Here is a 24,644-nt window from a genome sequence, read left to right as displayed (position 1 = left end):
GGTAATGCCGAATAGGACAGAACACAGACAATATATTGATGAATGGACAATACACAAACACACAGGGTTCATGTTTATAGAGGATCATGGTGTCATTTGGCAGAGTGAATGTCTTTCTAACGTGGTCCTTATGAATCGTTATATATCTACTAGTCCAAATTTGCTTCTATAATACATTTTGTGCTGTATGCATACATTTTCAAAATAAGTTACTGGTGAAAAAGTTACTGTATGGACCGAATTTAACCCACAGCTCATAGAAATTGAAAGAGGTCTCATTTATGTAACTAAGCCATTATAGTGTTTGTTCCAGCATGGAGAGTGCCACTGAGTAGTCAATTTATATAGAATTCACTTGCTGACCGCCCCTGAATACCCTGTTGGAGTTGTGATCACATTGTCAACCATGTCATTAGGAGGAAACAGCCAAAATAAGTCGGAAGTCTAATCCAGTTAAATTAAAATGGCTGATCCATTCATTTTCATTCAAGAATGTGTTTTCAACCAGTAATGCCTTCTAACCATCTCTATGTTCTACACTTGTATGAAGTCTTACAACCCCTAGTGGACTAAAAGAAAATGATACTGCTTAGGTTCCTTTCCTATGGGTGGAGTAGTCCAACTCTTTGGTCCAACTGCTCCTCCTACTGATGAAATCAGGGCACTGAAAGGTCAGTGGTTCCTGACAGGATTTACAGATTTCTAAACCAATATGCTTTCTCTAGTTTATATACGAATCTATATACCTGTTTAATCAGTCCATTATACAAATGTTAAAATAGTCAAAAAGAAAAATTATATTGTCAGTATCCAGAAAGCATCACTCCTGCCTGAATGTAATAATACATTTGAGAGATAACAAACAATAAAATGTAAAACATGATACTGTGGCAGCAAAGTTAGCCAGATGGTGAAAGTCCACTCGCAAATGCCCACTGACAAATTAGGCCCAGCATTCATTTCGTTACCATGGTTTTTACTAGCAACCTTCCTGCATTATCGTAGAACTTCCTCCAGTTCTTTCCCCTTTGGAAAAAACTCTGGAGGCCATGACAGAGGACAACGCCATGAAACAAGACTTCTACGCCCGACGCCACAGAGGAAGAGTTGGGTGAGCTTACAGATTTCAAAGAAATTCCAGGATTATGTTGTCAATGATCTCACTTCTGCTTATTAACTTAACATCAGTCAAGCAGTCATGTCCTTTTTGATCTGTGTTTAACAAGAACACTATTTGAGTAACATTTAGGACAAACACTGTCGGATCTATTCTGTAATCCCAGTTTAGATTTTATTGATTAAAAACCGTGATTGGAATCAAAACAAGAAGACAAAATCAAGAGTCAATAATATATACCTGTCATTCAGGCAAGTCAGTGTCATGTTTCATGTTGAAATTTAGTTCTAACATTGTGGCCTTTTGTTTGAGCGTCTAATCGGTAATGATTAAGTTGAATCCTTGAGCCGGCAAGAAACAAATGGACTGAGAAAGGACTGTTAAACTATGTGCCCAGTGTCAGGACCCCTCACACCCCTAGGGGTTTAGTTTAAAGCAGAAGTCAAATTCGGATTAGACCTTGTGTTCAATTGTAGGTGAATTTAGTCATAATACTTTGTTTTTACGTAACTCATGATTGCATTGCTGTACTTCTAACACTAGATGGTAATACAGGAGAGTGTGGACATCCTCACATCCATCCTCACATCAGGCAGTTTCATAGGCCTCAAGATGTATTACAGTATTTTAGTAAGTACATCATCAATGTAGAACATTGCTTGAATATGGTTGTAGTTGTTTTTTTCAATAACTGGTTAATCTTTTACTTTCTATATGATGCTTAAAGGGGAAGAACGGTCACATGATCCTCTTGTTCAAATTGCCAAGCTTCTCCAGTGACACGCTGTCCTTAAAAGGTGATCTCAGAAATATCACCAAAATGTTTAGGTGTTACTTGTTTTTTCTTTTAAACAAATGATTGGTTTGGTGTGGTGGGACCTCTCAGATGAAAGGAGATTTTCGAAGAATTATCATGTGACTACAGTCAGGAATCATGTGACTTTTATAGTCACATGATTCTTGAAAATAGAGCCAAAATTCTGATTACTTTCCTTCTATCAGATACCCACAATAAAAACCAGTGTTCATTAAACATTTTGAAAGTCGATGATGTAAATGTGGTAATCAATACAAATAATATTATACCTTTTTCACCATTCATATGATCTTGTAACCAACAATATTTGAGTGAAAATGAATGGATAATAAATTTTAATACAAATGAAAGAACTGGCAATACCTTGGTTTCATAATAGTGCTAACCCCTAAACTAACACTCAGGGGAAACGTATTTTGCTTGGATTACAGACGCCAGTCTGTTTAAGCCTCTGCTAACATTGCGAAGGGATCCCCATAGCTCATTTCAGGTCATTCAACTTTTTTAATTTGTGAGAAATACTGTATAGAGTAGAAGTGTACTCTGCTGGGACTGTCCAGTTCTTGCCAGAAATTCCTGCATCTCCGTTAAGATTGCCATTGGCCTCTTAGTTGCCTCCCTGATGATATTCTATATTAAAATGTCCTGGTGGTGCCATCTTGCAGTGCCATCTCACAGTGCTTCTCCTAATCTGTACCTTTCAAAAATAATATCCAATTGTGTGAGGTTGTTTAATTGAAAAGAGCATACAGATGGATCCACACATTATTTTCCCTGCTCTTCCCCTTACATTTCCTATCCCTCTTAAATATTAGATTGACTTAGAAAACACGGTTGCTGGAACAGGTTAAGAGGCAATCCCACATCAACTTAATTTTGTGTCCCTCCATAAATTCATAACAATACATTACAGTTTGGTATTTCACTCATGTTTACGGTCTGGACAGTGGGTAATACAAGTGTGTAGTGTTGGGCCATTTGCAGTTCTATGTCCCCTCTCTGTAGTGAGATAGCACGCACAGACTCCATCCCCTCTGGTCTCCCACGCTCAGACCCCACCTCCTGACCAACACTTAAATCCTTCACTGACCTTCAGCGATCCCTTTGGTGCTCTATTTGCAGTGCAGTTCTATTGCTGCATGGATATCCGTAGCAGCTCGACCTATTAGCGCTTCGTATGTGAAGGGGATGTCAACACTCACACCACAGACATCATTAACGCTCCATTCTGCCACTGTTTGGGTAAATTAATGGTTCAGGCAAATATGGCCTGTAGAGGATGTAAAGCCCGTTTGGACCTTACCACTGGACTTGATTTGACCCAACACTCACTTGAAGGTTCTGAACAAATTTGATCATGTGGAGTTGCTACTGTAGCTTTACTGTCTTCAGTCATAGGGAGATGGAATTATTTAAAAGACTGCTGGTGAAGGGTTATGGTTTCACCTCTTCTTTTTATGTTATCCTTTGTTAAGAAAATGTCTAGACTTAATCAGTCCTGAAACATGCTTATGACTCTACGAAAGCAATCAAACGAGGTTAACAACACACAAGGGGAGCTTCATGTGCTGCTGATTTGTAATGAAACTGTCTGCACTGTTGCTCCTGCTATTACTAGGTACTGTTGAATATTGAAACGGAGAGCTTAGAGGTATGCTATTTCATTTATATCACAAAGGAAGTAATATTGTCTCAAGGCCATTCCGACTTAACAGTCAGGTGCCTGCGAGTGCCAACTACACAGTCAACAGGCATAAATAGCCCTCCAGAAACAAGCAGTGGCACCATGGGTTTTCTGTGATAGGCATAATGTGGGGGTGTTTACATGATGAACATGTGTCCACTGTGATAGACCCACCGTTTTAGCATATGACAACACCTGTTGGTGCGGTGTGCACATTGTATGCCTTCGATGTCTTGCCAGAAAGCCCTTGGTATTATTTTTCAGAGTGGGTTTTGAGTTATGGTGTTACACTGTGGGGTAAGAGGGACGTCTTGATCCCCTGACCGACCTTTTGGCAAAAAAAGAAGTGGATTCTCCACAGTATACACCTCACACTGTTAAAAGGCAGCTGCCACTCGCGCTGCTATGGATTGGAGCTGCTATGAGAGGAATTACTGTCCAACATGCCGACCATTTGATTGCTTGACCATAGATCTGCGTCTGCTGTGTTCCCGTGAATACAGTAGGATGCACGCTATTAGTGACCTTTTGTCATAACAATAGTCATCAATGAGGTAGTAGGGGTGATTTAAAGTTTACAACTTAGAAGGTTACTAAGGGGACAGGTAGGGGGAAAAAGTATCAGGTGATAAACGTATATAATCTGACTCCATATTGTTTGTAAATATACATGATCATAAGTGACCATAATATGTAGGTAGTCATAAGAACAGGTAGCTTATCCTTTCATCTCAAGTCTATCATTGAAATGACAATGTGTTCCTGGACCTAGCCAGGCTGTTCAGAAACCTAGGACTCAGGGATGACAAATCTGGTCACTTCGACTTACACGTGTGTACTTACATAAGTTATCATAAGCGCCTATAACTTGTAGGTTTATCACTAACTGTTCGTGAAAATGGCATGCATTCATGGGGCCACACAGAATGTTTTTGGTTCCCAGGACTCAGGGTTGACAAGTCTGGTCGCCTAGACATACTTATAATCAGTGGGGAACCGTCAGGGCCCTCTACGCCCTCAGAGTGGGCTTATGGATGGATACAAATCTGTACATATTTAGATCTATTATAACTTGGAATTTTGTTTTCAGTGATTTCATCTTTTTTGGTTTTAACTGTAATGATATTCCTACTAAATTAATTCAGGTTGTGTTGGAAAAAGAAGGGTTAATATACAAGAGAAAAAATATCCTATCAGAATTAGTTTTTTGTCTCTTGGTAGCAATAATCTAGCTGGGCTCAACACTCATTGGCTAACCCCTCAGGCTCTGAATAGGAGGCATCAGCCAATGTCATTGACATTGACTTCAATTAGAGCAGCATTTTGGAATGACAGTAGAATCAACCAATCACAAATTGTCTTGTAATAGGGGAGACAATTGTACACTGAACAAAATTATAAACGCAACACTTTTGTTTTTGCCCCCATTTATCATGAGCTGAACTCAAAGGTCTAAGACATTCTCTATGTACACAAAAGGCACAAAAGGACTGTAAGTTTCTAATTCAGAGCCAATAGCGAGCCTGATCTTGTTTTCTCACGCTTGAGCCTAGCTAGCTGGCTAGCTTTTTGCTGTAACAACGGCAATGTCAGTCCTGGCATTGACCTCAATCGAAAAATAACTTCTTTCGGATTTAAAATCAGAAGAGAAGCTATATGAACCTGCCCTTGCCCATTTCATAAAGCAGGACAGGAGATGGTGAATGGTGAGTGGACTGTTTGTTTTCATCTCCAGCTTGCTTTTTTGTTGTCTCGATCATATCATTTTGAATGTAAAATGTTATTTCAACTTTAGAAATACAATTGTGGTAAAAACAAAGGCAATGACGTTGCAATTTGAAGTACTGGCTACATTACATTTTTTCTCAGTGACAACATTTACTGTCTGTGAACAATGTAGTAGTTCTGTGACTGAATTTATCCCGCCCCTATTTGAGTGACTGTTTAAGCAAATGTTTCTTTGAAATAACAGTTTTTTCTTCTAACATGTGTCCTGCTATCGATATTTGCAACCGTTGTGCTGCTTCTGTGAAACCACGGTCGAGGCATGGCTTTGACTAATGTAGACGTGTAGGCCTCTAGCGTGGACATCGAAATGTTCAGCATGTACATTCAAAACCCTGTACTTTCTGTCCCGGGCGGGGCGAGAGGGTGGGCTAAGACCCGAGAGTATTGTGATCCTAGCGATGCCTCTGAAGGACACAATTATTATTTCAATTAAAAATCATTATTTCTAACTTTGTCAATTACTATATTCCCTATTCCTATATTAACTTTTTCACTTTGCTATGCAGGCCAATCTATGACTTCAGATTTTTCCCCACTACTGAGGGCCACTGGAATATACAGACTAATAGCCCAAATAAACACACTACAGCATGAACGGTTGACGATAGACACCTAATTCGTTGAAAGACACACCTAAACAGGGCTACAACACAACGTGTCGGGAGGTCTGTTTAATGAGAATAAACTCACTGGTTTGAGATATGGCTATTTATCTTAACAGCAGACATATCTAAAAAATATCTAAAACCCCAAATAAACATTATCATTACTTTACTTTGGCTAACACAATGAACACAAACGCAGGAACTGTTCGACATAACCAATGCAAAATTACCGAATGGACTGTTGTTGTCAGTCATGCAACACGGAGAAACATTATATCATGTCCTTGTAAAGTTTGATCCATTACCCGTGCCTATTCAGACTATTCAAAAATCCAAACACTAGTGATAAAAGTGCGCAATATAATGCACTTAGTTTTATTCCAGGTTACTCCGAGTTTCACACCTTTCCAGATGAGTTCAAGAGGGTGTGGGCCGGGGGTTTCAGATATTTAGATGTTATGCAGGACCCCTGATTAACATTACTAAGGGTCTGTTGGAGGCTTGGTGTGGCCAGGCACTCCTCTTCATCAAAAACAGTTACATTCTTCATCAACAGACATTTCTCGTTATACTACATTGAAACCTTATAATATCAAGCTACCTGATATGGCCTTTACTCATACAGTATGGCTGCAGTACAAGTTGTTTCAATCATTCATTCAGGGATGCATAACAATCCATGCATTCCCGGATCCTTTGCGAGATTCTGTGGCAACTTTCTGTACTTTATGATTGTCATTGTTTAAGGCATTGGGATAGTGATTTGAGTCAATGCTGAGCTAGAACAAATAGATTTTCTGACAAAAGACACAAGTGGAGTTAATTAATGTTTTGGAGCGCAGGCATAATAACAAACAACTTTTATTAAAGTTTAATTTAATTTTGCTGAGGGGATGTTTTTGTTAGTTTTACTGCGTTTAGTCCACTGTATGACCAAAATTAGAAATTAGGTGATGGCATATAATTAGATAATTTCTGAGGCACTACATTTTCATTCAACCTTTACAATAGCAAAACAGTTAACAAGGTCAGTTGTGACAGAGATTGTTGTGCCTGAGAATGTAGTTAAAATAGTGAGGTTTACGAGGCTTTCAGGATGAATATTATAGGTCCAGCCATGATATATGGTTTTTGTTGGAGTGTCATTGCCCTCTTGCTGCACAGAGACCTCTGTGAATGAGTCTGAATGAGAGTGATTAACAGCCTGCTGAGTGATGCTAGCCTACGTTCAGGCTATGTTCAAATCCTGCCTGTACTGACTGTACATACTGTTTGTATGATTGTTCTAGTAACTGTAAGTCGCTGTGGATACCAGCGTCTATTAAATGACTGGAATGTCAAATGTAAATGGATTCCTGCTTTGAGGCAGTGCCCATGGAACACAAGGGGCAGGCAGCCATTTTGGAACCCTCACCAGAAAACCGTAACCTCTGACTCTGCATGCCCCCAACAACTCCTCTCTTTGGAACAAAGGGGAGATTTAATCTGTTTTCATACCGGTGTTACGGTGAGATCCAGGGTTAAAGCTGTATTCCCAGTCTGCCTGCATGGCTATAAAAGGCTGAACGCTCAGGTGAAAGCTCAACAGGCAGGGCTTAACCACAAAGAGCCTGCATCACCTGAGTCACCCTCAGACAAATATTTGCAAGGACCACGCTTATATTGACTGTTCTTACTCTTTCAGCAGGTATGTCTTTCATAGTACATTTATTAATGGAGTGATCAAGCTTTTGGACATTGATGTTCTCAATGCTGAGCTTTGTTCGGTATTCCTTCAAAATAATTAAGTTATTGCCAGGTGCTTACAAATGATTTCTAGAGACCATGATCAATGGAAACCTAAGTTTTTGGGGAAGAGTAAGATTATGATTGTAAATTATCTCATGATTGGCAAGCATTGTTTATAGATGAGGATGGTTAAATCAACATTGAAATAAGCAAAGCAAGATGTCTTCTTAATTTATCTTTGAATTAACATTTTACATTATAAACCAGATAGTTTGAACCCTTAATGCTGATTAGCTGAAAGCCATGGTATGTGGAAGCACATACCAAGAGAATTACCATTTTCACCCTGTCAAATAATATTCAGCCCATTATCATCAGGGCTCAAACACTCAGTTTATAACTAAGCATTAAGTCACCTCTGGGTTAGTGAAATATGGCTTTTATAACACGAATAAGAGCTGTTTCCAGGCCCATCTCGTTGCATTGTGCCTGATAATAGACTGAGATATTATGAGTCATAATCCTCCTAAAAACTGTATGTATCACGGTTAAGGAGGCAGGACACAGGTGGAGAGTCTTTCCTTTTAATGTAGGCTGGCAAATCACAGGAGCAGCACAATCACAACTAACACCAGACACAAGGCATAACCAATGATCCACACCATGGTGTGGACAAACTCAACTTAATTAGGGTCTCCAATTTGAGTGCAGCTGCCTCTTATTGTGGTAGCACAGTGATGTCTAGAGGCCTCTATTCTGCTAGGTCCTCTTGACTATGGCCCCCAGACCAGCACAGAGACCATACATTTCTTCCATAGAGAATTTCCGATGCACTTCAAATACATTTTGTGATTTGTAGGCTTACACCACCTCGCCATTTTCATAATCATGTAAATATCTATAAGACAGGTTGACTTTTATCAATATAGCAGGGCTGCCCAACCCTGTTCCTGGACATCTACTGTCCTTCAGCATTTCTCTACAAACCCATTTGTAACTAACCCAGTTAAACATTTCATCCAGCTAATTATTAGAATCAGGTGTGCTAAATTAGAGTTGGTGAGAAAACCTACAGGACAGTAGAGCTCTAGGAACTGGGTTGGGCAGCCCTGCAATATAGGCTAAATACAAGAAAATATTGTTCATATTGAAGCAAATATGTTGACAAATATCAGTGGCAGTAAGCCTAAACAAAACACAGGCTTTATTTGAAGTGAAAAAATATCCTTAAGGAATTAATGAATGGTAAAATCAAAAAGAAACCAGTACCACATTATTAATGTTTTTTAACAAGGTGCAAACCATTCATAAGCCTCAAGAATAGAAAGGCCAGCCAAAAAACATAAACCTGTACCACAATGATGGGAAGAAAAAAGTATGGCGGAGGCTTGGAATGGCTCATGATCTGAAGCATACCACATCATCTGTAAAACATGGTGGAGGCAGTGTGATGGCATGGGCATGCATGACTTCCAATGGCACTGGGTCACTAGTGTTTATTGATGATGTGACAGAAGACAAAAGCAGCTGGATGAATTCTGAAGTGAATAGGGATATATTGTCTGCTCAGATTCTGCCAAATTCAGCAAAGTTGTTTGGACGGCGCTTCACTTTACAGATGGACATTGACCCAAAATATACTGAGAAAGCAACCCAGTTTTTTAAGGCAAAGCAACAGAGTTTTTTTTTAAGGCAACGAAGTGGAATATTCTGCAATGGCTGATTCAATCACCTGATCTCAACCTGATCAAACATACATTTCATTTGCTGAAGACAAAACTTAAGGCAGAAAGACCCACGAACAAACAACAAATGAAGACAGCTGCAGTAAAGGCCTGGCAAAGCATAAGAAAAGAGGAAACCCGTTTGGTGATGTCCAGGCGTTCCAGACTTCAAGCAGTGATTGCCTGCAAAGATTCTCAACAAAGTATTAAAAATGCACATTTTATTTATGATTGTGTTTATTTGTCCAATTGAGCCCCTGAAATAACGAGACTGTATATGAAAATGGTTGTAATTCCTAAACGTTTGATACAATATTATTGTTCAACCCCTTGATTTAAAGCTAAAAGTCTGCACTTCAACTGCACCTCGTTTGTTTCATTTCAAATCCCTTGTGGTGGTGTACAGAGCCAAAATTATAAAAATAGTGTCAGTGTCCAGATATTTCCGGACCTAACTGTATAAATGCAGGCTGTGAAAGGTCAAGGACTTACTGGACCTGAACATGATCTTTAGCTTAAAAGCTGTGTTTTGGCGCAATTAGGATTCTATGTCATATCTGGTTTAACACTAGTCAGAATGTAACTTGTGATAATGCATGCTGGTATCTATTTATAGTTAGCTGCCCATCAATACAGTTGATGTTGATTAGTCTTTTTCAGTAGCCTACTAAATAGTCCTCACCGTGAATCAAAGCGGACCAATCAGGACATCATAGACGGCCCACCACATCTAGAGGCTTCGCAAGGAGATCCACGTTCCACCACCAAACATTATTTAGCACTATACTATGTCAAAATGCATATATAATATCATGAGTTATACTGTTTGATTTTAGTAAATCCTGGCATTGATCTGAGCTATTGTTGCTTATTTTATGAGGTATTGTATAAAGAAATCTCTAGGCCTGGGGCGTGCAACAAATGTATTTTCTCATAATTAAAGTCATAATTAGTATTCACACGGCAGGATATGAACAGAGGCAATATCTTTGGGCACTTAATGTGCCACACAGAGTGACTGAACAGTATAAAAACAAATTAAAATGTGTGCACTCACTACTGTAAGTCACCATAGAGATAAGTGTCTGCTGAATAAAGTAAACATAATTCCAGCAGTAACTCAGATTGTCTTACCATGTTGTAATTCTCTATGATACATTTATGGGACCGTAATTGTTACTTCTTGTTTCAGTTGGACATCCTCATGTTACTGCTTTTGGAATGTGTTTACTGTCTCACTAGGAGAACATGTGACATTGAACAGGCAGTTGGAGGAAAATCTTTGGTCCTCTTACAGAATTATTGACGTCAAAATAACAGAAATAATTGAAGGGTTTCTCAGAGGAAGGTCAGAACTAGTGGCCATTATCATGACAACTACGCATCCTGCTATTCCTACATCACAATTAAGTAAAGATATCACCCAATTTAAGATGGTGTAAGGGTGCAAAAACACACACAGTGCTCAAAATGCCAATGTTTCACTTATATAAATGTTGTCAGTTTGAAAGCTAAACTGGGGAAGCTTAATGTTAGCCCTGTGTCGTGTTATCATTCCCTAATCACCCCCCCATAGACAGGCTCTGCCTGGGTCCCTGTTATTAGGTTTCCCAGCAGCTCCGAAGAGGAGTCTGAACCAACGGATTTCTGTAATGGCCCGGCACCAAATCCTTAGCCTTTATTTACAGACCACAAATAGTACAGCACCTGCCTTTCAAACACACCCCATCCTCGCCAGGCTTCGCTGTCTCAATCCCTTCCCCCTCATCAATGTTTTAGTCTCTATCACAGGTTGTTTCTTTTACTCCGATGGTGAATGCTACCACCTTCTAACAACACTTTGCACAAACATAACCTATAATGTATTTCATATGTTTTTTTTAATGGTTGTTTTTTTATAAAGTGTCAGGGTTTAACATTTGATTTTTTTTTTATGAATATGTAAACTTGATTTTCAAAAATGTATGTTTGACAAGCACAAGAAGACCATGACTCCACTTAACAGCAACAGGAAATGTACACGTCAATCAAAATGTCACATTTACATTGAAAATGTTAGTAATTTAGCAGTGATATATAGATAATGCATGTTTTCTTTTGTCATATCGAGTTGCTCTGAAAGGGATTGTTGAGTGGTGATGTTGTGAGAACATTACTTGATGTTGTGAGAACACCATACTTTCTGGTTTGCCTTGTGACCTTTTGGCAGTATAGCTTACACCATGCTTCAGCTGTCTAAATGGTAGGGGCTTGAATTTGTTTCTTGACCCCAGAACAGCATGCCAAGACCCCAGAACAGCATGAAACTTGAGGCATTTAATTTATTTTATATTTAATTTTCAGACAAACTCTACAGTTGTGACCCACTGCACCATATCATATTGATAGTCACCACACACTTTACTTAATGAGATTTACAGTCAGTCAACACACACTTCACCATATCAGATTGACAGATGAGTGATCCCGTTCCAGAGGCAGCCATACATGCCCTTACCATTACACTACCTCCACCATGCTTCACAGATGAGGTGGGATGCTATATGGACCATCTGCAGTTCCTTTTATTCTCCACACCTTTACCTGCCCATCTCTTTCATAAATGTTCACCTTCGTCTTATCTGTCAATAAAACCCTGTTCTCAACTTTTTTAGTTTTTTGGTGTTTTTAGTGCTGATCACAGATTTCCATCTTGCAGTGTAACCTTTGTAATTCTGCTGCTGTGGTCTTCTGCTGTATTGGCTGCTCTGCGTGGCGCTGCATGCTCTCTCACTCTCCGGCGCTCCACCTCGCCAGCGTTCTAACCGCTGGCTGGAGCAGAAGGCAGCAGGGCACCTATCATACACACACCTGTTAGTTAGTTATTATGATGTCTATATTAGTTCCTGGTTTTCTTCTCCACCTCACGGGTTATTGTGTCTTTTGGACAATGTGGTGCCAGATTTTTTAATGGCTTTATTAAAGAGAACTAGAGGTTTTTCTCTGTTTTGTTTTTTTCCTTTTTGCCTCGCCTTTTACGTACTCGCTTCCCTCGCACCTCACATTTGCAAACAGTAGATTGTGATACTTTCACCCCAGCATTCTGGAGGTGGTTGGTGATTTCACTGACACTTACATTAGGGTTGTAATTCACAGCTCTGGTCATTTTTCTGTCATCAGCTGCTGTTATTTTCCCTGGTCGACCTGGTTGTTGCTGGAGGTTTAGGGTTTTACAGCTTGGAATAAGTTATAATCAGTGCAACTAATCATGTTCTCCTCAGTAAAAGTGGCTCTGATTTGTAGTTTTTCAGCTTGATTGGACTCCAAAGCTGTTTTATATTCAGGTACAGAGTTATGTGTACTATAGTTCAGTTATCTTTTCATGTCCCAGCTCCTTACACCCATATCCAGACACAAGGTTATAAGGTCAGGTTTATTCACATTTGGTGCCAAACATGAATTTTCATTCTAGGTATGAAAGTGCTTCTGTAATCCCAAGATTTCAGCGTGTCCTTAATAATATGATTCTCCTTTCATTAAACCCTTAATTGTATTGAGAGCAAAGATAAATGGTAGGTCTGACATGGAAACAGATGTTGAACCAATTACCTCCAAACCTAAGAAAGAGGAATTAACATAATTCTTTATTCAGTAAGCAATATACTTAATTTGCTAATTCAATGGTAACAAATGCTTTTGTATAGGAAGTTGTTGTTTATGTCTGGGATGCTTATTGTTCTACACTTCCGCTGAGAACTGTTGCATTATATGGAGCATTCCTCAAAGTACATTTATTTTGATAATGGCAATTCTTTTATGTATATTAATTGTAAGAGAGAACAACTTTGAAGGTCTGTCTTTATGGATTCAAACACAGGATTGAGATCTATCTTCAATTGCTTAATGAAAGATAAATACATCTGGAATGGAAAAGAAGCTAAATCATCCAAATGGGAGTCATTGATTTCCCAAAATGGCCAGAAAAGAAACTGAAGCCACTAATTATCTGAAAGAGCCTGAGGACAGAGGGATAAAGGATTACTAAGAAATAAAAGAACCTGGTCAGAATATGATTAAATCTTATTGGTTTTTCTCTTGGTCTCTCTCCCTGTTACCTGGGCATTTGACCTCATGGCCTCTGTCAAATTTTCTAGGACTGAAGTGAAAAAGAGGGTTGAGATAGGACAAAGAAGGGAAGATACACAGTGTTGTTTATAGAAACAGCTGCTTCAAGGTCTAAGTGTGAGCCAGTCCGAGAATGTGGCTCCATAAAAGAACTGCTGGGGACTCTTAGAGAGCACCACTAATGTATATCATATTATGTTTATCTATTTACAAGAGCACGCCTTTTCTTAATTAAAAGTACTGCCTTAATCCTGGCATTTAGGGGCCTTTTACACGAGGGAAAGAGAGAAGAATGAGAAAAGCACAAGAGGTTGTCTAATTTCACAATCTTTGCCATAACATTTTCATTTAATTTGGGCAGCTAAGGTGAGAGAGGGTTGTGGGCAGGAATAGAGGGATATGTGCGAGCAGCAACTTGACCAGTGTCGTATCAGTTTCCAGTCATCAGACGTATTGTAATAGGTAATGACTATAGCCTATATAAAATACATTTGTCTACACAAAGCCAAATATAAACAGCAGGAAAATTGACATTTTCATCTTTACCTGGAATATCATTTAAAAATTAGGCAAGGTTAAATGTAAGTCTTTGAAATGTGCATTTCACGGTTTAATGGTTTACAGTAGATATTTTATTACTTATTTATAACTGAATAACTTGTGTCACTCAGTTTTGATATTGGAGTTGCCACCTTAAAAATCATTGATGAAAAGTTGTACACGGATACAGAATCCTCTTCCTGGTGGACAACATTCTTCAGTTAAATACACCCTTTAAGTATGCAATGCATTCAACGGTAGCATTAATAATTTAGTGTGTCTAAATCCAAAGTGACATTTGGTGTTAATCGATTTAAAGGGAAATAACATTGTTAATCATATCACTTTAGTCCATTCATTTTACATTTCTTTCATTTGTGGCCAGACATTCCAAATGTAAACTGTGAAATCTCCCCGTGGAATTACCTTCATACGTTTTGGTATTCCTAATTGTGGCAGAATGTTATCAGAATAATATTAAAGTTATTCAGATGTTTTGTGTTTTAATCATATAAAAGCCAAACTACACAACCTTTTTTCCATGCAGGTTCCCACTAAAAATGCAAAATAAACTCATACTTCAACAAACATAATTAGTGACAGCACTAGTAATTGTAATGTAAAGACAATATACTATGCTGTGTGAGTACATGTGTGAATGGATGAGTGGGTGGGTGTGTGATCCCAGTTGAGTCCCCACTGATGCGCTGAGCCATCGTCACCACCAGCTTGAGGGCCCTGGGGTCGTGTGCAGAGCAGTTCCCATACCAGGTCATAATGCGGTCTGTCAGCATGCCCTCAATGGTGCAGCGATAGTGTTATGGGAGGATCATGGCTGACATTCCACATTTGTCTTATAAAGTCCACTTGCTGTTGGGCCTTTTTGAAAACACTGGTGGGACTGATTGCCCAAGTCCTTGGTTAAGTAAACTCTTATCTCTACTGAAGCCCTGTTGGGATTGGGTTGCCCTCTTCTTCAGAAAATCAACACTGATTTCCTATGTTGGCTGACATTGAGGGAGAGGTTGTGATCCCTGCACCGTTTTGCGTACCTTGCATACCCTGCACTGAATCTTGGTTGTTTACCAGGCCTATAACGTGGTGTCTTCTATAAACTCGATGATGAAGTTGCTGCCATGTAGAGCCAGGGGGCTGAGGAGACCCCCCTGGGGGGCTCCAGTGGTAAGAGTCAGTGAGGAGGAGATGTTATTGCCGGGCTGAACAGCCTGTGGTCTCCCAGTCAGAAAGTCCAGTATCCTGCAGCTCTCTGTGCTGTGTATTCAGACCCAGAGGTTAGACCTCGGTGACTAGTTTAGAGGGATTCAACAGGTGTGAACAACATTCTCAAATTGGCGTTTAGCTTTTCTAGGTTCAATGTGGCTGTTTATTATCAATTTGATGAAGAATAGAAAATCTAGAAAAAAAAAAGTGATTTCTTTCCTCAAATGCTGCATACTGTAAAAGGCATATATTACAGTTGCCGGGCCTGTCAAAGATCTTTTTCACAATTAACTGTCCCGTAGGGCCCTCTTTCTCACAAATACTATCAACATGATGAAATGTAAATATTCTGTATAGTTAACAAAAATATATATTTTACTGGTTTTAAGCTATTACTGACTCAAACATGCTATTACTGAATCAATTAGCGAGAAATTGCTTAGCACAAATTGTCCCTTCAAGCAAGCAGAGCTATTATAGTTTAGTGCTTAAGTGGACATAGGTTAACGTTTGTTACCATTTGATCAGTGTGCATTTGTTTTTTTATGAGCACTTTAAGATCTTTCTTTCAGGCAGTTCATTCTTAATTAAAAGCAAACTGCATTAGTTAAAATGTTGCAGGTGCACTGCCGTGGTAAAAGGCACTAAAAAACATTAGGTGTAAACAACTGGTTCGCAATGCAGTAAGCAAAGATAGTCAGGAAAGGCATGGAGAAACCTCGCTGCATTTCCCAGAGTATAGACATAAATCCTCTCAGGGTTCCCCATGTTCAGTTCTTTTGCTTAAATGGGACAGGTCTGCCAGCTGGTACACTTTAAATTCACTGCATTACTCATGTGCTTCTCAGGCAGTCTGAGATCTGCTTTGGACACTGTGGGAGACTCGTCATTTAGCTGAAGGGAAGGAATGTGTGGTGGCACATATGTGTTGTACAGTCCATTTCTGGGGGATTTTTTCACAGGTGTTAATTAAAGAAAGAAGTCACTAAATGTGGCATGCTGACGTCCAGGGAGTTCTGTCTAGATGAGTTTCCTTTAGCAGATGTTGTTTTCTGGATGAACAAAATGTTTTTTTTCCACTTGACCTCAACTTAACACAGTGGAATGGCTAGCATGTGCTTTTGCATGGCAGCACCATACGCTGTCTTGAAGTGCTGTCCTGTTGACAGGCACCCCCTGAGTGCTTGATGCTGGTGGCCCTTAAATGAGGCTCGTAAAACATTAAAAGCACACTGTTTAGTGACACATGTCTCCTTTTAGATGTCCCAGGCAGCAGAGCTGGTGGATATTCCTGTTCACCCAGGAGACATAAGCCTCCCCAGATGACCAGCAGTGGATAACATTTCCAGAGTGAATTAATTCTAATTAGAGTAATAGACCTGAAAAATGCTTCCATTAAAAGATAATTGTGATTGGCTGATGATGAAGACAGTCAATTAATACATGCAGAGCTGACAAGGTTTATTTGTGTATTGATTAAATCTTGCCAGGAGTGTGTGACAGACTACAAGCATCTAAATGAAACATACTAGTGGCCTAGCTTCTTTAAACTAATGAGTCTGTAGAAAATCTTCTATAGACTTCTACCCAATTTGTATGCATGCCTAAACAGACTTCTATAGTGGAAAAGACTATACAATGAGTCAGCTAATTCCAGTAAATCCCTTCATGAACTTTATTTGTATCAATACTTTATGACACAAGGCCCAGATTCAAATCTCTGATTCTGTGTTGTCTGCTCTGTACAAATGTGCAGCCAAGTAGCTACTAGCATCTACTGTAAGTGAAGACACATACATTGATGCAAAATGGCATTCTCTTAATGTTGTAATCTCCTCAACAATGTATTCTTTTAGAGTATACGTTCTGAGATATCGTTAGTGTGATCATTTCATGCAAGATTAGGTGTGTAATTATGTGTTAAATTTGAGAGGTGAGCAGATCATAGGGCTAATGATGCTGGCCCTGCTAATGGGGCACTGGACACTGTAGTGTAGTGATGCAACACCGCTAATCATACTGCTAAAATGCTAGGAGGTACCAAGTTGCAGTTTTAGAAGGGAATGCATTGTTTCACAGGTAACCCCAAGATAGCCTCTAGATGCTACTGTTTACTGTATTTCCTCAGACTCAACAGCAGGTGTGTACAGGGCATTCTGACGATAGGATTTAGTGAACACAGAGCCAGTCACATGTACAATTTGATGCGCAACTTCATGAACAGTTGTCCTTTTTTTAATGAAGACAGAGCTCACGCAGGACAGTCCCTACAAACCACAATGCTAGAGAGGTCCTGTGTCACATCTGTGGACCCGGGTGACATCCAGCTGGTGGTTAGGAGGAGCGTCGCAATAATCTGTTCTCATTTCAATGTGTCACGGCTCCAGAAGGCAGCGCTATCACATTGCACACAATGACACAAAGGTACGCCCGCCGTATCAGGCTCTCAGGCACCCCTTACGAGAGTTGTCAAGTCATTTAAAAACAGTGTTTATTCAGAGAAACGACTACTGGATGAGGAGATGTTGCACTTGCTGCTTATTTTTAAAACTAACCAACCGTGAGCCTCCCTAAGGTTCGAAAGACATGCAAGGTCTGTCTATTTCATGTTTGCATTAAATTCTCTATAAATTAATTAATTCCCTCTGTTTCAATTGATTGATTCAGTTTTTGAACAACAGCCCAAACAACTGATACAAATTTGATTTGGTCCAGTATACAAAGTGCATTGGCGTTGTTTTCAAATTATGCATGTGAAAACATCAATTGTCCAGATGTTGCTAGTACTTTACAGATTTATGAAATACAGGTGACTGAAGGGCTTTTCCAGCTTGTTAAATATTGAACAATATTCCAAGCAGTAGTATTGCTGAATTTTGAGCCTGCATTTTTAGATTGTCTTATAGTTACACATTGTATAAATGTGAGAGTTCTGAGCCAGACAGTTAAAGATGAGAGAGAGAGTAGAACAGTGAAAAGCTAGCTGTAAGCTAGGACCTAGACAGCACAGACTGGATGCATTGGTTAATGGGGCTATTGCTTTCAAATAGTTTTCATTCATCCGTCATTCCTGATCATCGTAAAATGAATAAAATGTACTCTCACTGGTAGTCAAGAAAATATATTTTATAAAGCCATGGGCCAACTAAGCTATTCCTTAACTCCAGAGTTGGTTCACAAGCCCATTGCCACATTTAACCAGCCAAAGGGGCAAATATGAACATGTGATTTCTTGAGGATGTCCAGGTTTCCTCTAGTCACAATTTCTAACAATGTGCCATTTTATTATAAACACACAAAAGGGACTATAACAATATCTCCAACATCCACCACGGTCTTCAGGAGGCTCAGTCTGCACTAAATTATGATGGCCTATTAAACTCCCTCCTTGGGACAGTGTGGAAATGAGTAAATTCCCCTGGCACAAAGTGGAAGCGAGGTCATTGCACATGTCAGCAAATAACCCAGCAACAGGAGCACACCTCTGGCAAATACATTTCTACGCATCTGGAAATAGAATGCATCACTGCCTTGGCACATTAACTGTTACCTCTCTTAAATATGCAGGCAGGGGTCCTGTATGTATGCGCATGCATCGACAAACCCAGAGAACTATAAAGGGGCTAATGAATTGTTTACCACAGATTTCCATACTATGCCTTTAAGTTAAAGAGACACACACTCTCTCACACGCGCACACACACACACACACACAATCAAAACCCTTTTTTTTTTTTTTTTACCTTAACTATATGAGAACAGAGGTTAGTACTTTTCCCTGAAAACACCGGTGCTAGGGGGCTTTCCATCAAGGCCAATCAACAGAGGGAGGTTGGGAGGAGGTGCAGGGGAGGAGGGACGCTTTGAATACCTCTCGCCTCTTACTCCTGAACAGTCGGAAGGGATCAATGCTTTAGCGGGTCCTCTCTCCCCGGAAACCTCATCATTATTCCAACAGCCGGCTGCCGTCACTCGGACTATGAATAGTCAATAACAAATGAGCAGGCAGGAAATGAAGTGTCAGACGAGTGGGCTTGACGCACTCTGAGAGGCGTGTGTGCCATGAGGGCTGTGCGTGTGCCTCAGGTGGACGCGTGCCGCCGCCGCCGCCGCTTCCATGGCTCCCTCTCCACCTCATCGCCTCTGTGAACTCCTGCTCTTCAAACTGTCAAAGGATTACTGCTAGTATCGTTTAGGTGATTATTGCACAGGAAGGCAAGTGGCCCTGAACTCTGTTGGAGACCAACTGTAGCTTTTTGTCTCTGCAGAAGTTGAATGGGATTGACTTTCAGTGAGAAATAGTCCGGGGTGTGTGTCATTGCTAGGACAGGCGCGTGGAGACTGATGGGCGCATGGGTCACTGAGTGTGTGTGCCTTTCCTTGGCAGGTGGTCTCAACAGCCCTGTGAGCAGCCTTTTGTGAGCAGTGTTGGGAACAGAGAGTCATCGCAGAGGATGTTCCTCTGGGCAGGAACCAAAGGATCTCAGGGATCAGGAGGTGAAAGAAGGTACAGCCCCATTTATAGTACTTTCCACAACAAAGAGCAAAATGGGAGAGATGCACAGTATACTTGTGAAAAGTTTGGATTTCAATTTTTGAGAGGGATTAATTTAGTTAATTCTTGTAAAACGTGCTTGGTTTATGTTGTTCTGAGGTTGCTCTTTGAGTATTGAAAATGTTAATGTTGATATACTTACTATATCTGTGTCACACTAGTAAGCTTGGATGGAGCCAATTTCTACTGTGTGTTATTATTTCTTTTTGGCTTGTAAAGGTTTTTTCATCTATGAGAATGAAAATATTTCACCTAGCTTTCAGCTACAATTATGGTTAATAACAGGGAAAAGATTGTATTTGAAAAAAACGAATTGACCTCAGAAAGTGCTTTCTTCTCAAGAAGATCTAAGGGGGGAAAAGCTCTTACCTTTTTAGCCTCCAGATCTAATTATGTACAGCAGTAGTCATCATTAACATTAGCTAAGCAGTTTGGATTTTTGGGGAAAATTTAAAGGAGAATTGCACTTTATTCACAACTTCATGTTAGATGGTTTCCCATCCTGAAAATACTGCCTCATATGGGTCAAGAGGAATTCTTATACACAGTTCATCTATCTTAAAACTGCCTTTACAAACATCAGCCAAATTTAAGCATCACTACCTAAAACATTCATGCGAGTAACATAGATGAACATATTTGTCATGTATTCATGACCAACATTTTATTAAATTAAAACCAGATATGGAGTTGATTTCAAGTGTTTTGTTTTGGAAACATGCTTCCATAGACTTTTTGCTAACAGTGGTTAAAATTAGCGGAAGTTTGTTATGGTTGTACGGTTTCTCTTGACACATAGACATCTTTCAGGGTGAGGAAACGCACAACATCAGGTTATAAAATAGTTAAATCAACCGACTGACTGAAAGTCAGTATCCCCAAGAGAAAAGTTTCATTGATATTGATGTTTAAAAGGCTATTGACTATTCATTGATTTAACTAATCGCCATTCCTGATAAAAGTTCAAAAGAGCTTTTAGAGGTGGATAACTGACGCTGCATTTTTAGAGTTGTTTTTATACTTATCCCTAAATCTAAGTGGCTGCGTGTGCCTGGGTGCCTGTGTTTTGTATGCATCAGGACTATTTATCAGAAGATCCGGGAGTACGACGTTCTGGACAAGAGGAAAACCGTCACCGCGCTGAAGGCTGGGGAGGACAGAGCGATTCTCCTGGGACTCAGCATGATCATTGTTTCCGTAATGATGTACTTTGTGGTTGGCATTACCATGGTGCGCTCCTACTCAGACAGGTACGACCTTTGTTTTTTATACCACAGACTATTTGAGAAAGAAACCTGGGAGCTGACAGTACATGGGAGATGATGTTGCACAGAGATGCCGACATAGTCACTAAAAGGGTAGTTTTCCTACAGCCAATTAGGAAGAACGTCCCCAACACTTCATCAGACACATCCCCTCTGTAGATTTAGTGGAACATCTGTGGCTGAAAGTGTAGCAACCCATGGGTGCTACACCTACCAGTTGTAAGGAGACTAGACAACCACAAAATGGCAGTAATCTGTCATCGCCTGCTTGGACCACAGTCCCCATCCAAACAGAAATGACAAGCAGCAGGGGGTTAAAAGCAAGTGTTGTGTTGGTCTGTTGTTGATGCATAATTCAAATTGGATTAGCCAGCTAGCTATGGTTAGCCAAGTAAACTGACATTCCTCCCGCAAATTCATGTGTCACCACCAGATGTTTTACATCCACCCTTAACGGGTTCTTGAAAAAAGGCACAAAAAACCTACTTAAAAATAACATTCATATTTACAATGCTTAAAGATGTCTCTGTCTTTAAGCGTTCCTCGTGACCAGCCCACCACATTAATGTGGTTTCAGTGAAAAGTGACTCACAAAGTCCTCACATTTGTTTTCTTTCCTCGTGACAAATGTAGACACATGCCCCCAAGCTTAAATTTCAGGATCTAAAACGATGCATTTTAAATGATGTGGTCCCTTTATTCTTTAGCTGTGGACATAGTTTGCAGTCGGAGGACGTTAAGAAGGCCAGCTGAGCCTTGTGAGTAGCATGTGTGCTATGGGCTGAAAGCGTAACACAGCACAGGGATACACAGGAGACAAACTTGAGCAGGGAATAGATCAACACAATACAACAGCAATTAAAGTGCAAGATGCCAAAGTAATTCTTAAACCACAGGGCATGCTGCATTTCTTTCCTCTTTAATTTCAGCTGTAGTTTTTCCTTCTCAATTTGGAACGAGAGAATTTGAATCTTTTCATTTTCAAATGCAGTGTAACCTCTATCCAGGCTTTCTAAGATGATAACACACGCTTCAGGAGACTTTGTAACTCAGCTGGGGATGTAATGCAGTATTTGGAAGTGCTCCTCCTCAATGTCACACAGTCTCATCCAAATTCCCTTTTCATTTAATTCAATGTCATGGCTGTTGTTGGAAGCCGTTGCTTACATTGTGCAAATCTGCATCCAGACAGCAATATTTCAGAGGGCACCTTGGTAGAGCTATTCACAGGTCAGCAACTCTTTTACTCTTCTCCTCCACTCTCCCTACCCCTCACCCCATTCCATATTTTGTAGCGTGTGGACGGAGGAATCCAGCTGTACTGTGCTCAACTCCACTATCGTGGGAGAGATTAACTGTACCTATAGCTGTGGTTCAGAGTGCTGGAAAAGTTCCAAGTATCCCTGTCTACAGGTGTTTGTCAGTCTCAACACATCCGGGAAGGTCGTCCGACTCTCCCACAATGAGGAGGCTCAAGATGCCAACCCAGAGGTGAAACTTGGCAGACATTCATACTAGTAACATGGCTAATAGTAATAGCTCCTTATTTTGTAGCTTGCGCCACAGTATGTCAGGGCTTTCTAACATTTCTTCTTACAAATCATGTGGTAGCAATTTGCGATCAAACAATAAAGGCATAAGCACTGCTTTAATGTGGACTACATACCATGTAAATAGTGTAACACATTGAGAAGACATTGTGGTTTAAAGGCCAACTTGGGGCATGAAAAACTGTAAAACCCCATTTCTTTCCTTAATTTGAAAACAGACAATGGGTGTGCTTTTGGTGGTTCATCGATGACGTTGATAAATGACTTGCGCTCCTCACATACAGCTATTGTAATCCAGAGTCGGCGGATATGCTGTCATTTTTACAGGATCCTTTTTGGGATGGGAGCTCGGTAAGAAATGGCACCTCTGCAGCTAAACATTTATAATTCTTTTTATTTGATTATTGCATTAAATGGTGTGATATAATGGCGTTTTTACCGTTTAAAGACGTATTTCTTTTTGCGTTTTTGCCTTAAGTCGGCCTTTAATCCACCCCAATGAACTAAAAAGACCAATATTTAATCCCAAAGCAAGACACTTCATTACATTTCAACTCAACTCATCCAAGACATTCACCTAAATGACTGTTGACATAATAAATCTATCTGTGTTTTCTCTTAGTGCTTCTATGTGCCCAAATGTCGGAAGGACCACAATGCAATGCACACCGTCATCATGAACATTTCGGAGCGCCTGAAAACACAGCAGCAGGTGAAGTGCTACATGGACCCAGCGGAACAGCAGGACAGCGCTCTACTGACGAGCATGTACGGTCGAGTGGCAATGTTCCACTCACTCTTCTGGCCCACATGCACGCTAGTTGGCGGAACCATTATCATTGCAATGGTGAAGCTCACCCAGTACCTGTCCATAATGTGCGAACAGGTGGGCAGAATTAAAAGGTGAGAGAAAGTCCAGGCTACAGTAAGGCGCTGGTCTTCACGGGCAGCTTAGGAACCTTCCAGAAACACTCCATGTTCAGAGTGACAGCCAGAGTGAAAGAGGATCTGCGGAGCTCATATTCCCCACATGACTCCACTGGTTCCTCAGAGGAAAGCAATAGGCCTGATTTGTGCTCCTGGCTACTATGGCATGGCCGGAGAAACCTGATGACTTTGGGGCACACAGATTCTTCCCGGGATCCCTTTTCTGCACCTCTGCAATTATGCGAAGTGATGGCTTTCGAGAAGTGGCCAAAAGTGGACTTGATCTGCCCTTGAACCACTAGAAAGCTTTGGTGAGCCATTCACACTGTGACGACATGGCAGCGACGACAAGCAATGTCAAAACTTTACCCCAAAATACTGATCCAAACTTGGCTGCTTGCGTTATAAATGTTGGAGGTTACACAACCACAGGGGGGGTAAGGCAAGTCCCCCAAACAAGGTGTTGAGGACATATGCTATGCCCCTGTCTGTAGTGAATAGTTTGAGATGAACACTTCCTGGCAATATGATGTAGCAGTAACACATATGACAATAGGTGTTAATTACTATGACAAATTAGTATGATGCAACTTCCCAGGGCAGGTCTTTTTTTATAAAATATGCTTTAATTTCTGACAACAAGCTGTCCACACTCTGGTAGATTACATAAGATTCAGACCGGACTTTTCTCTGAGGACTTGAGGACACTAAGGCCAACTGCATTTTCGGGGCCCTGAAGCACCACATTTAATTGAGAAGATGCGCAAATCTATTTTGGAAGTGAATCCTGGTGTATTTTCACGCTAGTATTTTACAGCATGAAGATTGATTGCACAAATTTAGACAAAGCTGGGAAAAATATTATTGGTCTCACATTATTGGTCTCACAATCACTACAAATGACTGTTTTGTTGTCACAGTCATCTCATGTTTCCTTCAGCAGTTTATTGTTGCCAGTAGCATCCTACACTATTGACCGTTTGACTAACTTTCTTACCAATAAATGCAATCCAACAACA

At 40.2% G+C, this 24,644-nt stretch overlaps 1 protein-coding gene across 5 annotated transcripts; it reads left to right on the top strand.

Moving 5' to 3' along the window:
• The first annotated feature begins 1,026 nt into the window (after positions 1–1,026).
• si:ch211-247n2.1 (calcium-activated potassium channel subunit beta-2) lies at positions 1,027–24,644 on the top strand. Of its 5 annotated transcripts, XM_020048780.2 has the most exons (6): positions 1,027–1,111; positions 1,661–1,747; positions 19,716–19,835; positions 20,963–21,133; positions 22,444–22,639; positions 23,321–24,644. In XM_020048780.2, exons 3-6 carry the CDS (start codon positions 19,783–19,785, stop codon positions 23,603–23,605), a joined length of 705 nt encoding a protein of 234 aa, XP_019904339.1. In that variant the 5' UTR covers positions 1,027–1,111; positions 1,661–1,747; positions 19,716–19,782; the 3' UTR covers positions 23,606–24,644. The 5 variants fall into 5 exon arrangements, with proteins under 5 accessions (XP_019904339.1, XP_010895232.1, XP_019904338.1 ...); XM_010896930.3 differs by lacking the exon at positions 1,661–1,747 and having other exon boundaries at positions 1,039–1,111; XM_020048779.2 differs by lacking the exons at positions 1,027–1,111; positions 1,661–1,747 and adding an exon at positions 5,069–5,324.

This window comes from Esox lucius, chromosome 8 (assembly GCF_011004845.1).
Source record: "Esox lucius isolate fEsoLuc1 chromosome 8, fEsoLuc1.pri, whole genome shotgun sequence".
NCBI lineage: Eukaryota > Metazoa > Chordata > Actinopteri > Esociformes > Esocidae > Esox > Esox lucius.
The sequence above is the reverse complement of the archived record's forward strand: the minus strand, read 5'-3'. Positions and strand labels throughout refer to the sequence as shown.